At 38.0% G+C, this 14372-nt stretch overlaps 3 protein-coding genes across 5 annotated transcripts in view; 1 reads left to right on the forward strand and 2 right to left on the reverse strand.

Annotated features, from left to right (window-relative positions):
• Positions 1-14372, forward strand: part of LOC134750524 (BTB/POZ domain-containing protein KCTD9) — a 512667-nt gene that overhangs the window by 56551 nt on the left and 441744 nt on the right. The window contains exon 7 of one of the 3 annotated variants that reach the window (XM_063685715.1): positions 10317-10361. The exons of the other annotated variants lie outside the window; for them this stretch is intronic. The gene's annotated coding sequence lies outside the window, so the exon portion shown is untranslated. Of the gene's footprint in view, positions 1-10316; positions 10362-14372 lie in introns of those variants that run through there. 3 annotated transcript variants of the gene reach the window in all.
• Positions 359-5880, reverse strand: LOC134750509 (uncharacterized). The gene is made up of 10 exons (XM_063685696.1): positions 5735-5880; positions 5477-5589; positions 5028-5179; positions 4657-4739; positions 4009-4226; positions 3204-3374; positions 2072-2269; positions 1248-1420; positions 1015-1092; positions 359-568 (listed from the first exon to the last, which is right to left on the reverse strand). Exons 1-10 carry the CDS (start codon positions 5799-5801, stop codon positions 388-390), a joined length of 1434 nt encoding a protein of 477 aa, XP_063541766.1. The 5' UTR covers positions 5802-5880; the 3' UTR covers positions 359-387.
• On the reverse strand, positions 7352-14182 carry LOC134750503 (uncharacterized). Its single transcript, XM_063685688.1, has 11 exons — positions 14069-14182; positions 13746-13900; positions 13223-13374; positions 12685-12767; positions 12184-12329; positions 11419-11490; positions 10826-10999; positions 9759-9914; positions 8869-9041; positions 8105-8182; positions 7352-7668 (listed from the first exon to the last, which is right to left on the reverse strand). Exons 1-11 carry the CDS (start codon positions 14127-14129, stop codon positions 7398-7400), a joined length of 1521 nt encoding a protein of 506 aa, XP_063541758.1. The 5' UTR covers positions 14130-14182; the 3' UTR covers positions 7352-7397.

Below are 14372 nucleotides of genomic sequence, written 5' to 3' on the forward strand. Positions count from 1 at the left end.
TTTTAACTATTCGATTTACTCCACATATTATCAGCATATAGCACGTCATTCAATAGGTACATTTTTACAGCTACCATACATTACATACTTAATGACATTGATGCAACATCAAATAGTGTTTCTAATATTCGAATAAGCATCTTACGCAGTATAAGGATTCAAATGATTTTGTAGATACAGATGTAGTGCATAATTCTTTTCCATCGTATTTTATCGGAAATTGTTCCGAGACTGACTGAAATAGCAAGTCAAGTCCGTCAAAATACGATGGAAAATTATTATGCACTATATCTGTACCTACAGATTTTCCCATAAATAATATATCAGGCTAAATAAAAACCCGTTAATTTGTATATCATAATTTTTATTGCAAGGATATCCTCCAACTCAGATGCCGATAGTTATGTTTTGTATTCTCTCCTGTGCCCGGACGACGTATCCTCGGTTAGGGTACACTTTATCGGCTTCGCGCGCTTTGGGGACGCCTGGCTCCTTGGGCTCCTTAGGCTCCTTGGGTTCATACTTGCCTTCGTTATTGACTGGATGGTCCAACTCATTCACTGCTGGCCTGAGGCAAAAGAGCATTTTGAATTTAAAAAAAAACTTTGCAGACAGCATTTTTGTGTGCTTTGGAATATCTTTCATTTTGATATATAGCCAATATCTTAACATAGCTAATATCATATCGATGCGGTGGAATGAAAGTCATCGGACGACAGAGGTATGGAAGAAAAAGACATGCTGCGCCGATCACTAAGTGAATGGGATAAGGGCAAGCGAATAATGATGAAGACATAGTAAAGTTTTGTGGAGTTGGTAACTCAAGTGTTTTATTTCACACTCATCGTGTTATCGATCAGTCGATAAGAATCATTCACTTTTATGATAATTGATATGACACTAGTTTAAATAACACATTTATCATATCATATTATATGATTTCTCATAAAATAAGTACCAACACGAATAAAAACGTCTAATGTCGTTTTGTTTATGATGATTTTAGAAACTCACCCATCTGCATGATTTTTCCACGAAATTGATTTTTCTGTATGTGTTACGCCAGATCTAAACTGTCTTCGGCATTTGGGTCTGCAAATCAAATAGAAAATGTTTTCTGTTAAAAGTTCTTCTGGTTCTTCAGCAGTTATCTGTTACAACCTTTATGTTGTGTGTAATAATCATGTATTTTATGATAATGAAAATAATATCGATGATTGTGACAAATAATTGTGCAGAATACGTACTCCACATCCTTGAAAATGGAGCAAGAAATGAACTGGCGGTTCTTGTAGATGCTGGTGTAAAGGAACGGCCCGTAGCACTTGTTGCTACGCTCTTTGACGAGGCAGGCGGAGATGACGCCGATAATTATGGCGTTGTTGCCTTCGCCGTAGATGAGAGGGCCGCCGTGGTCATTCTGGAAAAAAATTATATTATGGCTTCGGTAGGAGGTTTGGACCTATCCATTGTACTTCTCGTGGATTTCGGGACGCCCCGGAGGAAAATATAAATACTACATTTAATTTATTTTGTTGCAAGCACGAGTCTCTCCAGTCTTAATTTGAAGAGCTCGATTCAGCTCTGAGAGACTCAGACTTAATATACTACTCCTTGAAGAGTATTTTTGAAGCATGACTATATTTTGATGATTATATTATATCTATCTGAAAGCAAAAAAAAACCGTGGTCTAGACTTTAAATTTTGTAACACCATGAGGCGTCATAAAAGTTGTTTACAACTTGTTGTGCAACTTATCACTATAGACTGTCTTAGATTCGAAAAGCGGACTTAATTATATATGTGTTTTTTTTTTCTCTTCTCGTCCGTGCTGTATTTTATATTTAAAACTTTAGCTAATGTTGCTGTTCTATGGTAACCAATGTGAACCAAAACTTATGTGTACAAATGTAAATATAATCAGTATTTGAAATTATTATTATGGTCAACTTTCCAAGAACACATTTTAAGCTTAATTAAAACCGAGTCTACAATGCTTCATTTCATTATTTTTAAGAAGACACCAAGGCAAACATTGAATTCAAAATTCATAAAAACTGGAAGAAATACCTCACAAAACCCGCCGTCAGCCGTCGTTCCTCCTTTGGATCTCCGTTCGCTTGTCACATTCACAGCGGTGTTGGTATCATTATTATGATGGTGGTCGTGCGCAGAGTGCATCACCAAGTTTATTGGCATCTTCTCCACGAATCTTCTGCCTTCTTCTTCATCGGAGTAGTTGATGTCTTGGCAGTCTACGTACTTTTCCTGTAAAGGATTAGTACTTAAAAAATCTTAAGTATCGCTTACATTTGGCATACTACCTATTCCTTTAAGGTGCATGTTGTCAAAAATTTGAAAATATTTGTTGATCAAAAAGTCAAATACACTAAATACGAGTCACCTCGTTTTCTCGTCGAAGCCACCAGAAAAAAACCAGCCAAGTGCGAGTCGGACTCACGTTCCAAGGGTTCCGTACATTACACAATTTTAACAACGTATTTTTTATGTGAAATGTCTTTAAAAAACCCGTAGGGGTCGGATCAAAAATAAGTAATTAAGTCCGACTCACGCATCACACATCATCGCGCATCGCACATTTCTAATAGGTTCTCCTGTAATTTATAGGTAAACATCTATTTTGTGTATTTTTTTCAAAATTTTTGACCTAGTAGTTTCGGAGATAAAGAGGGGGGGGGGGGGAATGGTCCTTTTTTGCTTATTTTCTTGAATAACTCCTAACCGTTTACCTTAAAATTATAAAAAATATGTATTTAAGATTCTCACAATGAGCTTTGTCATTTGATATGTACCTAACATGATATAGTTTGAAAAACTTTATTTTTTAATTCTCTCATTTATTCCCCAAAAGTGGCTCCCATGTTTAAAATTCATTTGTTTACGTTACATGTCCGTCTTTAGGTCACAGACTTACATATGTCTGCCAGATTTCAACTTAATTGGTCCAGAAGTTTCGGAGAAAATAGGCTGTGACACACGGACAGACAGACGCACGAGTGATCCTATAAAGGTTCCGTTTTTTCCTTTTGAGGTACGGAACCCTAAAAATGAAGATCTACAACAGTATGCTTATTAATGGCAATTTTTTATTCATTTTTTATTTTTTGTGTTATACGATTAGCCATACGATTTATGGCAATAATTTTTTGATAAAACAATAATGAATGTTGTAAAAACATACATTACAGATCTCAGACATGGTTTGTCCCAAATCCTTTGTGCAAATCATGTAGTTATCGATGATGTTAGCGTAGCGCGACCCCCAGCGTTTCTTGCACCTGTTCTTGGATATGATTTCCACTCGAGTCTCAAGGAGATCTTGCGCGCTCATGTCCTTTCTTCGCGTCGCCCACTAAAAGATACAAACAAAGTAAGAATAGCCCTCAAAGCTCAAAAACTGTGCTATGTATAATTCTCCCGTTAGCATAGGCTATCCTCAAGAGCTCTGGTAACAATCCCTGTCTGAAGATCAAAATTTATGGATGCGAAACGTGGTTATTCACAATGGAATATATAAAGTGGTTTATAGTCAATCGTACAAAGGAGAAAGCTATGTATTTTGAAACAATTCTCTGTAGGATAGAAATGCCATAAGGACTAAGGTCACCGGTATAGCTCAAGGATTACACTATAAAACTATACTAAATTTTAAGGAGTAGCCTAAGGACCAGTGGTGAACTGTCGTGTTGGAGGCCAAGACACACTTTAAGTCGCTGCGCCAGAGGAGTAAGTAGTAAGTAAGCCCAGACCAGAGAGACCGACCGAAGGATCCGACTCCATTATGATGCAACAGGGAATTCTTACGTTGCTGTATTTTGAAATCCCCCCTTAGCTTGCGATCCAGATGGAATGTAGATACTAATGGTAAGGTCGTTGTAAGTGATATTTAGGAATGCATTCGAAGAGTAACTGAAAAACTTAAGGGCAGTATCCGAGCTTCTCTAGGTTGCAACGAGGACAGATTACAATGAGAAAGATATTCTTACGTCGCTGTATTTAGAGGTGCTTCCCCAGCCCGCGATATATGCGATATTTCCAGCGTTTTCTAGTGTTGCAGTCTGGTTGTTGTACGAGACTGGCTTCGGTATGAAGTCGCAGCCGCGCACTCTCCTATCGAAGTCGAAGCCATCCTCCACCTTGACTACGGCGATGTCGTTGTTCATCCACCTGATGTTGTCGTTCTCGTGACCGTCGAATACGTAATCTGAAACAAAATGGTAGCAATTCCAAGAAAATTATAAGTGATGAACTAAAACGCAGCCTTCTGTAAAGATCTGATGTGAATTAAGGCAGTACGGGATCGATTAAGACTTGATCATTGCCTAAGATGATGACATCTTAAGGACGGCAGGATGATGATGATGATGATAGTGATCATAGTGCTAGCGGTTCGCCTAAAACGCTGCAAATAGTGTTAAAGCTATGAAAATCGGCTTTTACTGAATTTCGGGGCGAACCGCCAGGACTATCAATAATCCGAGGCATTTGGGCGAGCAGAGATCGTATAATTAAAATACCCTTTACCTCAGAATACGAATTGACTTCATTTGAAGAGATGCTTCTCGTACTTCAGGTATATCCCTAAGTGAAAATGATCATGGCATGCTAAAATGTTAGTTTTTTGTCATACTTACTTTTTGGAACACATTTCCAAATAGCTTTCTTAGCACCGTTCTTAATACATTGGCTGTTGTATTTGTCATCGTCCATTGAATATCTGCGAAAAAAGAAGACTATATGAAGCAAATAACGCATGATGTTATTCATAAACTTGCGTTTTGTATGGTACCATCATATCAGCCAAAGCACATCTACATCTAGTCATAGGCCACCTCAAAGGTTTGCCTCGACGGCTGGTTGAGCGCTGCCCGTGCTGGTAGATGATCTAGATACGGTTAGACGATTACCATCCACCTTGTTGGGGGTTATTTCTATCTGCGTCCTAGAAGAACTTTTCTGCCCCAGCACTTAATCAGGATATACCTAAAATACTAAGTGACTTTACTTGTAAGTTCCAGAAACGACGTAGAAATGCTCAGCGTCCTCGATGCAGGCTGCTGAAGTGAGGATGTACTCCTCATGGACAATGACACCTCCACATAACCAGGTCCGGTAGGCCTGCTGCTTTTGGTTGCTCTTGGGCAGTTTTAGGTGGACCTAAAAACAGCAGCAGAGTTGCAACGATGTTACTATGTGGCAAATGTAAATGGAACAGGCAATTGCTTTTCGACTGTGGGCTATAAAATGGGGTGACTTTGAAATAGAAACGTTTGTGCGTACAAATAATCTGCATGTCTACGTCAGCAGTGTTAACACTGTTACAAAGATAGCTATTGTTTGATCGATTAGAGGAAGTGACGCATGTTAGAGGTTTATAATTGTTAGAGTTATTTGCAACAGCTTTTAAACTGTGAACCAATATTGGAATCTTTTGAGTTCTGCAGAAATACGTACCATATACGGTCTGCCTTCTGTGACCTCCCAGCCATTTATAATCCTTCGAGTATCATTAATTATTTTTGCTACTGTTGCCGGTATGTGCGTCGCTACTTCAATAGCCCGTACATCTGAAATATTGTAATTTACATTTACTAGAAAGTCAAAAGTATCTTAATTACCTCACACTACGAGATGTACGTAGATGTAGGTGAAAGATATTCAATTGATCTAATTGGTATAATATTTATCATTCCAAAGTAGTAAATACATTACCTGAAAACAATAGTAATGTACTTGCAATTAAGATAACAGACTTCATGACGATGCACAATAATCGCATGGAAAGAACTAAAGAATTTTCGAGACCAAGAAACAAATATAATCGAAAGCTATTTCACGGCTTGAAAAAAATATAAATTGACTCGAATAATGAAAACTGATAGGAAATGTTTGTAATTGAATGTTATAACATAACCGAAATATTCCTCTGGATTCATTTGGATATTAAAGAATAAAATGAAATTTGCGTTATTTTATTGACACCCCAAATAATATTTAAAAAACCGTAGATATGAAAGTTATTTATCCATTGTTAGCTCTTCACTTTGCTTAGAATTTCTACGTTGCGCCTAAAAAATTACCAAGTAATTGGTAAAAAAAAAGTAATTGGTACTATTTTCTCTTAATTATATTTTCATAGGAATTCTTGATAAATAATCGAGCTTAGTAATTGGTACTATTTTCTCTTAATTATATTTTCATAGGAATTCTTGATAAATAATCGAGCTTAGCAATTTTATTACACCGTACTGTTGTGTACTGACCATCTAGGACATGGGCTAAGTTTCTTTTCTCAGTTTTTTTGTGTTGGATTTACAAACAGGCATTAGCAGGACGCATAATACCTGACACCTGCCATAACCCTTTTCCAGGCCGCACCAATCTATAAGGTTTTCCGCAAAAATCTAAATACATTCCAATTAATCCAGCTTTGATGATTCATTTGAAGACAAGTCACACTTCCCGAAAGTGCAATCTAATTTAAACCTAAATCGGGATGCTAAAGTTGAAATTCTGTTGGCGTTGACATTGACACGTATGTGGTCGATAAAACATACTATGCCAGGAAAAGGGTTAGATAACAGGGATTAGATAACGCTCACAATATATCGATGGAGTGTCAGACCTTCTTTGGGCTAGAGAGTTTCAATTAAGACTTTTAGTAAGTAACACCTTATTGTTCAAAGGGTCAATGTATTTTAAGCATGCTCAGCTCCTCTTCTCCGTTCTAGCCCCGTAAGTCCGTTTAGCCTATATGTGGGCAATTCTATTTTGAGGAAGGAAAAGAGTGAACAATATTTATGTATCTTCAATTCTTCATGTGCTGAGTACATACAGCTCAGAAGAAATCAGATGCAGCGGCTTCACATCAGCCGGAATGTATGAAACAGCCAAATGTTTTCGCGATTTCGGCATTGGTCCCATGAAAAAAGTTGTTTAGTATGGAATTCACTACGCAGAGTATGGCTGGTGAAAAAAACCCACCTACTAATGCATTCTACAGTAGCAGCATACCATTGGATTGGTTTCTTATTTAAAAATTAATTATCTTGAATCTAAATGTATAATTATGTTTATCATACTTATCATCATCAAAAATGCCGGGAAAATGCACAACTCTCAATGTATTTGATGATGAACTTACTTATGTTACTAATTAAATAATTAATAAAGCGTGCAAATTGATCTTTAACTCTTAAAGCATTGGACAATCCTTTCTAGTCATTCGATTTCTTATTGTAGAATTGAGTTTATGTTCTAATTATGATGGCAAGTATTTGTTGCCGCTATGGATTTTAGGGTTAACCCATAAATAAAAACATGTTGAAATAAATTTTAACTATTTTATTAACCAATACAATCATATTGTAATATATTAACCGGACCTCAGCACTACACCCCCGTGTTGTTGTACTTTGTCCGCAAATTTAGTCTGTCTGTGTGCAGCGTGTGCCCCCGTAGTCGCTTGTGCCTCTTTTACCGGATCTGACCCTGCTGTCTCAGCTGCGGTCGCATTTACCCCAACAGTTACATTTAACTCACTAGTCGCATTTACTCCGTCTGTCAAGTGTTCCTCATTTAATAGTGTTGCATTGGTTTTATATTCTTGCGCTCTTCGTAAAGCAGCGATTTCGTTCTTGGCTGGTCTGAAAATGAATAATATGTATTTAATTGTCTCATCAAATGAAAGATGTCTTAATTTCATAGGGAGGATTTACAATGTTTTACAAGCCATTAACTACTGACAAGTGAACTTTGAATTTGATAAAATTTGTATGAATCGTGTCTATTTACGTAGACAAAGCATAATAAAATCATGCATGGCGATGTGCTCTTTAGGGGCACTAGGAACTAGGTGCATAATAAAGGTCTCTTCCTAATAAAAGGGACTGAAAAATGAGTTTATCTTAGAGTTCTTAGACGTACAGATTTAAAATTGCCAACGCAGCGAACCTTCAAAAATATTTGTAAAAGGTCTGCACCGCACACACATACCATCAAAGAACCGGTAGTAGATACGGTTGCTACTATTGTAGTAGGTATATATTAAAACAAATATAACAAAAGTAATGAACTTCTTACCCATCAGGATGATCAGCCCAGCTCATCACAGTTTCCGTGTGCGTTATACTGGATCGGTACATCTTGCTGCATTCAGGGCTGTAAAAGAGCAAGTTATGCATAAAACCTTCAATTGAAAACATAACTTTTCCTTTGAGTCATGAAGATGTTTGAGTTTTTGTTTGAGTTTGGGTGAGTGACCTGCAAGGTCGAATATCAGGGTTTTTATTAGTTATAGTTGTGTGTATGCAAACTGACAGCGAGCTGCAAAAGTGTACGAACATAATAATATGTAAGTATATGTATAAGTATAAAGGATTTGCCACACTGGATGCGTCCTGCGGGCAGCGGTCAGGTCAAACTTCAACTTCAAAGGTTGCTGTCAATGTTGTTCATACATAATGCGGGTTTGACCTGACCGCTGACCGCAGAACGCAACCAGTGTGGCAAATCCTTTAAAGTGTAAGTAAGTGGCCGTGTAATTTTGCACTTCGGTGTACTTTTTGGCCTGACCATTTGTGGCTATCTAAACTGATTATCATGAGGCAGACGGAGCTATAGCTACCAATGACCACCGGTATATTCGAGTCATTCTTACAGCGGATCAATGTTACTATTACTATCCTGTTACTGTTGTTTAAGTAAAGTAACGTAAGATGGGGATTTAGATTAAAATATGAAAATGGTTAATGCCAACACCCAGCAGGATAGCGACAGCGCTCGAAACGCTCTAAAACCTTTCCGAACGAAAAACCAATTAGGTGTTTTTCATCAATATAACTTACGATGTGTTCTTATAAATAGCGCAGTTGAGCAGCACCCTATTCTTATAGACGCTGGTGTAGAGGAAGGGGCCGTAACACTTGTTGGTGCGCTCCTTCACGAGGCACGCAGAGATGATTCCGATGACCAAAGGCTCGCGGCCGTCGTCCGCTACCAGGGGGCCGCCGTGATCGTTCTATTATAATAAACGTTATTGAACCGATTTTAATTTTGTTGTTGATTGTTTTATTCGTCATCAGATTAAAGAATATTCGTTCGTGATTCGTTAAAATATGGTGGAGAGATAGTTCCTATTCTATACATAGGTACCTAAAGATCTTCCACGAAAATACCATACGTTTTATTATATTATTCATGTTCCAACCTGGGGTTTCATATTTATTCCGCCCAGCTCTTTAAACCAGCCATAGTTTATCCAAATCTGACGAAAAAATATCCTCGATCCTATTACTGATACGGTTTTACGAATACTTTTTTAAAGAGATTTGGATAATGTCTCATTGCAGTGTCTATTCATGAGCACTTTCTGAAATGAAAAGTTCTTAATAATAGACGTGAAGCAAAGTAAAGCAAAGCAATAGACGTGACGTGAGATTTGACGTGTCGCTAATTAGAAATTGTTTATTCAGCTTTGCCCAAGGTTTGTGCTTAGCTTATGATGGGGATTAGTAACAGCTTTAGAAATAAATATTAAGAGAAAGATAAAGTTAAAGAACATTACCTATAAATATAGTGACAAAGAGCGAACAAGACAAGTAAAGAACGAGTGAAGAATACAGAATGATACGAAACAAGAAATAAACGAGAATCGAATGAGACGAGCGATCTTGATACCAGCGAGGATGCTTATCATAGGGCGGGATGATGTTAAGCCATATAAGTAAATTCTTACCTCACAGAAACCTCCACTGCTGTACGATTTTCTGCGCGCAGAATCGTTGTGGAAGGGGCTGTGAAGCACCAGCGATGAGGGATCGATAACTCGTCGCATCTTCTTCTCGCTCGAATCTCCGGAGTACATGATGTCGGTGCAGTCCACGTATTTTTCCTATAATAAAACATAATATAATAATATCATCGGGTCATGCGCTGATATTAGAAGAGGATTGTCACGAAATTTTATCACACCTCGGTATCATAATACAAATTAAGGAAGTACCTTCAGGTAAGATAACACGTTTTTTAAAAGCTCAATTTAACTTATACAAGATGTATTGGGATAATTCCGACAAGTTCCATCAGGTAATTCTAAAAAGCGGCCAAATGCGAGTCAGACTCGCGCACGAAGGGTTCCATTACGCAAAAACGCCAAAAAACATGTTCGTTGTATGGGAGCCCCACTTAAATATTTAATTTATTCCGTTTTTAGTATTTGTTGTTTTAGCGACAACAAAAATACATCATCTGTGAAAATTTCAACTATCTTGCTATCACGGTTTATGAGATACAGCCTGGTGACAAACAGACGGACAGACAGACAGACAGACAGACAGACGGACAGACGAACAGACGGACAGTGAAGTCTTAGTAATAGGGTCCCATTTTTACCCTTTGGGTACGGAACCCTAAAAAATGACTAAATTAAATTATGATGGCATTATGGGTACTTTTCTGAATAAGCTGACATTTTAAAGAAGTGCCTTCTGGTAGACCATGGTTTGTCACCTACGAGGATTATTACAAAAAGTCTTTATTTAAGTCTTTATTTAAATAATTATTTCCAACATAAGTGGGGTTGGAAGGAGTCTCCCCTCTGCGAGTGCGGCGAAGAAAATCAACCCACTTAGCACATATTTAGGCGCTGCCCGCTTCACTTCTATCCTGGCCCAGCTGAGGAACTGGATGTCCTGACACCCGACGTGGTTACCTGGCTTAACAACCTCAAAGCTGTACTCTGATTGCCTAAATGCATGCCATACGATTAAATAAAACAAAAAGTCTGATAAATGTGAAGCTAACCTCGCAAACCTCACTAAGATCCGGAATGAGATCCTTAGTGCAGATCATATAGTTATCAATGATGTTGGCGTATCTCGAGCCCCAGCGTCGTTTGCACTTCCTCTTGCTGATGATGTGTACTTCGGTTTCTCGGAGCACGTTTAAGTTCATATGCCTCCGGTTGGAGTTTACCCACTGAAAATAATGTTAGAGATATTTGTGTCTTTAAAAGATTATGTATATACTCGAGAAATTGGAACGGGTACCGCTGTGGCCGGGTAGCCTAGAGGTACAGGGCGTAAGCTGAAAACGCCGCCGATTCGAATCCGGCCTCCGCCACTGGACGACTTGGTCACTTTTTCTTTAGTACGAGTATATGACATTTCTTTTTCAGTTTATAATGTAAGAGAAAATTCATAGGAGATCTTAATACATGTTCCTCGCTTTTGTATTTTTTACGCCTGTACGAAACAATGACATGGCGCCATTTTGTCTTACAACGCTTAATGTAAACCTAAAGCAAATAATATAATATGTAGGTTACGTAAATTTCTTTATCATTCTCAGCAGAAAATGTCCAGTGTAGTATTAAGACAGCGGTGAAAGATCCTTACGTCGTCATATTTCAATGTGCTTCCCCAGCCGGCGATGATGCCCGTGTTGCCTGGATTCTCGAACGTTGCACTCTGTGGGATACCAATATGTTAAAATTTCTACTTACTTAGTAGTTTCATAACAAGTAATTATAAAAACAAAAGACCCGACTACTTAAAAATTATGAACTAAAATTTAACACAAAGTTTTTGATATCGAAATATCATACATATATTTTTGAAGTGGTCTTTTCACTAGCTTTCATTTGATAACTACCTACATTATCTACCCATATTGCTATGGTAAGAACCCCCCTCCTTTTTAAGGTTCCATACTCAAAGGGTAAAAACGGGACCCTATTTCTGTCTATCACCAGGCTGTATCTCATGAACCCTGATTAACAGATTGAACAGTTAAATTTATAATATATATAAAAAAAAAGAATAGGTACCCTATTGTTGTAGCACATAATCGCAGCCCCGGACCCTGCACGGTATGTTTTCTATGTATGTATAATTATGTCAGCGGGCGATTGTAAGATCAGGCAGATCGTAATGTTCCTGTGTAATGTTTTGTTTGATAGGTTCGTTAGGCTGCTTCAGGGGCCCGAAGGGAAACCTGTCCAGAAATAGAAGCCCCGCGTAGCGGGGCTACGTCGACTCAGGGAACGAGACAAAGATTTTCACGTTTCACGGTATGACTAGGAATTTCCGATCTTCTTTCTTTTATCGATTAATCTTCCCATCGGCCGCCGACATATACCTACATATAACTGTATTGAATACCCGATTGTTGTAGCAGATGGGCTTGGGCACATAGTCGCAGCCCCGGACCCTGCGCTCGAAGTCGAACTCGTCCTCCACCTTCACCACGGCGATGTCGTTGTTCATCCATCGAATGTTGTCGTTCTCGTGACCGTCGAACACGTAGTCTGTGTAGCAAATGGGTTTTAAGCGGGATTTATACGAAATTGGTGGCGTGAAATTGATTTCGTGACAGTAGTTTTCGAAATTAAACTATCGTGAGACATATTTCAAAATATTTAGATCACTACGATTTCACTCAAATGTCGCCAAAAGCGACTAAAAATAATAGTGAGTGAAACCGTAGTGATCTAAATATTTTGACAGTAGTTTTTTTTAATCTACGTCCCATACCCATCTACGGGACATATTTTTATTTGTTAGAAATTTTTGATTAAGGCTGCATGTTCCCATTACCCGCAGTGTATTCTGCATATAATACCTGTTAGGTACGTGTTGAAAAGTGACAAAATGAGTACTCACTTCTCGGAACACACTTCCAAATCGCCTTCTTTGCGCCATTTTTAATGCACAAGTTGTTAGTTGACGACCAGTCCTCGCTGTGCCTGTTAATTTATTTGCATTATTATAATTTTTATACAGACGTTTGAGAGAACATCGTCGGGATTTATTTCTGATGGATAGGAATTACCATCAGTTTTGCAATAAAGCATTTCGCCTTCTATACTTGTTATATCTACTAGTAGGTAAAGTAAGTGTAACGCTTATCAAATAATAAGTGGATTTAGTCATATTTTTAATTGTAATAACTGCACCGAGAAATCAGATGCAATCACCCATTAGGCTTCCTATGCATGTAAGTGGAGCGTGAGCGAGATTTTTTTTTACCTAAACATAAACAATTGTAAAAAATATCCGCTCCTCTTTGCGTTATTGATGGATTTTTACCTCAACCACCGTTCCACTGGCTGCTTGGCTCCACTCCTGAGAACAGGCAGCCTTAGACTTTCCTAACATTTAAATGAAACCTCGCTTCATGTTCATAATCAAGCGGTCTCACTTGTATGTTCCAGAAACAACGTAGAAGTTTCTGGCGTCTTCGATGCACGCCGCGGATGTCAGTATGTATTCATCGTGGATGATGACGCCACCACAAAGCCATCGGCGGTAGTCTCGGTACTTTGGGTTGTTCGCCGGCAACTGAAGATATACCTAATGGAGAAAGAAAGTTCTGAAGCTGGATTCATATTTGACGTGTCGTGCTGTGTGTTGGAAAATCCGAAAGGTCAAGATATGTCAGGGTGTGTTCAGGCTAGCGACAAAACTAAAATTGAATCGAAAATACTGCAAATAGGTCTGGGCTTATCTTATGTGTTAACATCAGTTTAAACCTTATATACTGTACATGGCGACGGGTGCGATACTATAAGTATGTATTTATAAGCATTCTTGGAGCTATGGGTAGTGCCTTACAGGTTGATAGCGTAGGTGTTTCTCCTATTGACAAAATCCGTGGGTTTTGTAAAATTAAATATTTATATTATGGCATATTAAGTATATTTTAACCTTAACTAAGTCCTCACCATGTAAGGCCTATTTGCCACAGATTCAATGCCATCGATGATTCTTCTAGACTTATTGAGAATCTCGCTAACTTCAGTCATATTTGTATCCTTTAGTATTTTTCCTACATCTGGAGGCACTGTTGTGGCTACGTTGATTACAGATGCGTCTGAGACTGAAAATATATTATTTCAGTTACATCCCAGCAAATGTAACAAGCGATCATGCAATGATGTGACTTTTTTCAGCTGCGGGTTGTTAGGTTTATATTTTGGTGTGTAGATATATTACGATGGCCCTACCTAAATAAAAAATAACAAAAGATAAGAAAATTTATACTTACCTAGAATATGGCATGACGCGCATAGTAACGTCAAAATCGACTTCCTAAAATTATAAATCATTGCAAGATGACAAAGCAGTTACTAAATCAGAAAAGAGCATAACATAATTGCACCCAACTAATTTCACGGTTGATTGAAACATTATTGCTTCTTAAATTTATTTGCTGAAGTAAGCAGGATAATAATTTGGTTTCTTTCAGAATGATGGCCGCCGACGTATTTTCTTACATGAGACGTTTGCTTGCTGTTTGTTTAATTGTTTTGTCTCGTTAGGTCTCGTTTTGAGAAACTTAATATGTATAA

The sequence above is a fragment of the Cydia strobilella genome, chromosome 20 (genome assembly GCF_947568885.1).
Source record: "Cydia strobilella chromosome 20, ilCydStro3.1, whole genome shotgun sequence".
NCBI classification, from domain to species: Eukaryota; Metazoa; Arthropoda; class Insecta; order Lepidoptera; family Tortricidae; genus Cydia; species Cydia strobilella.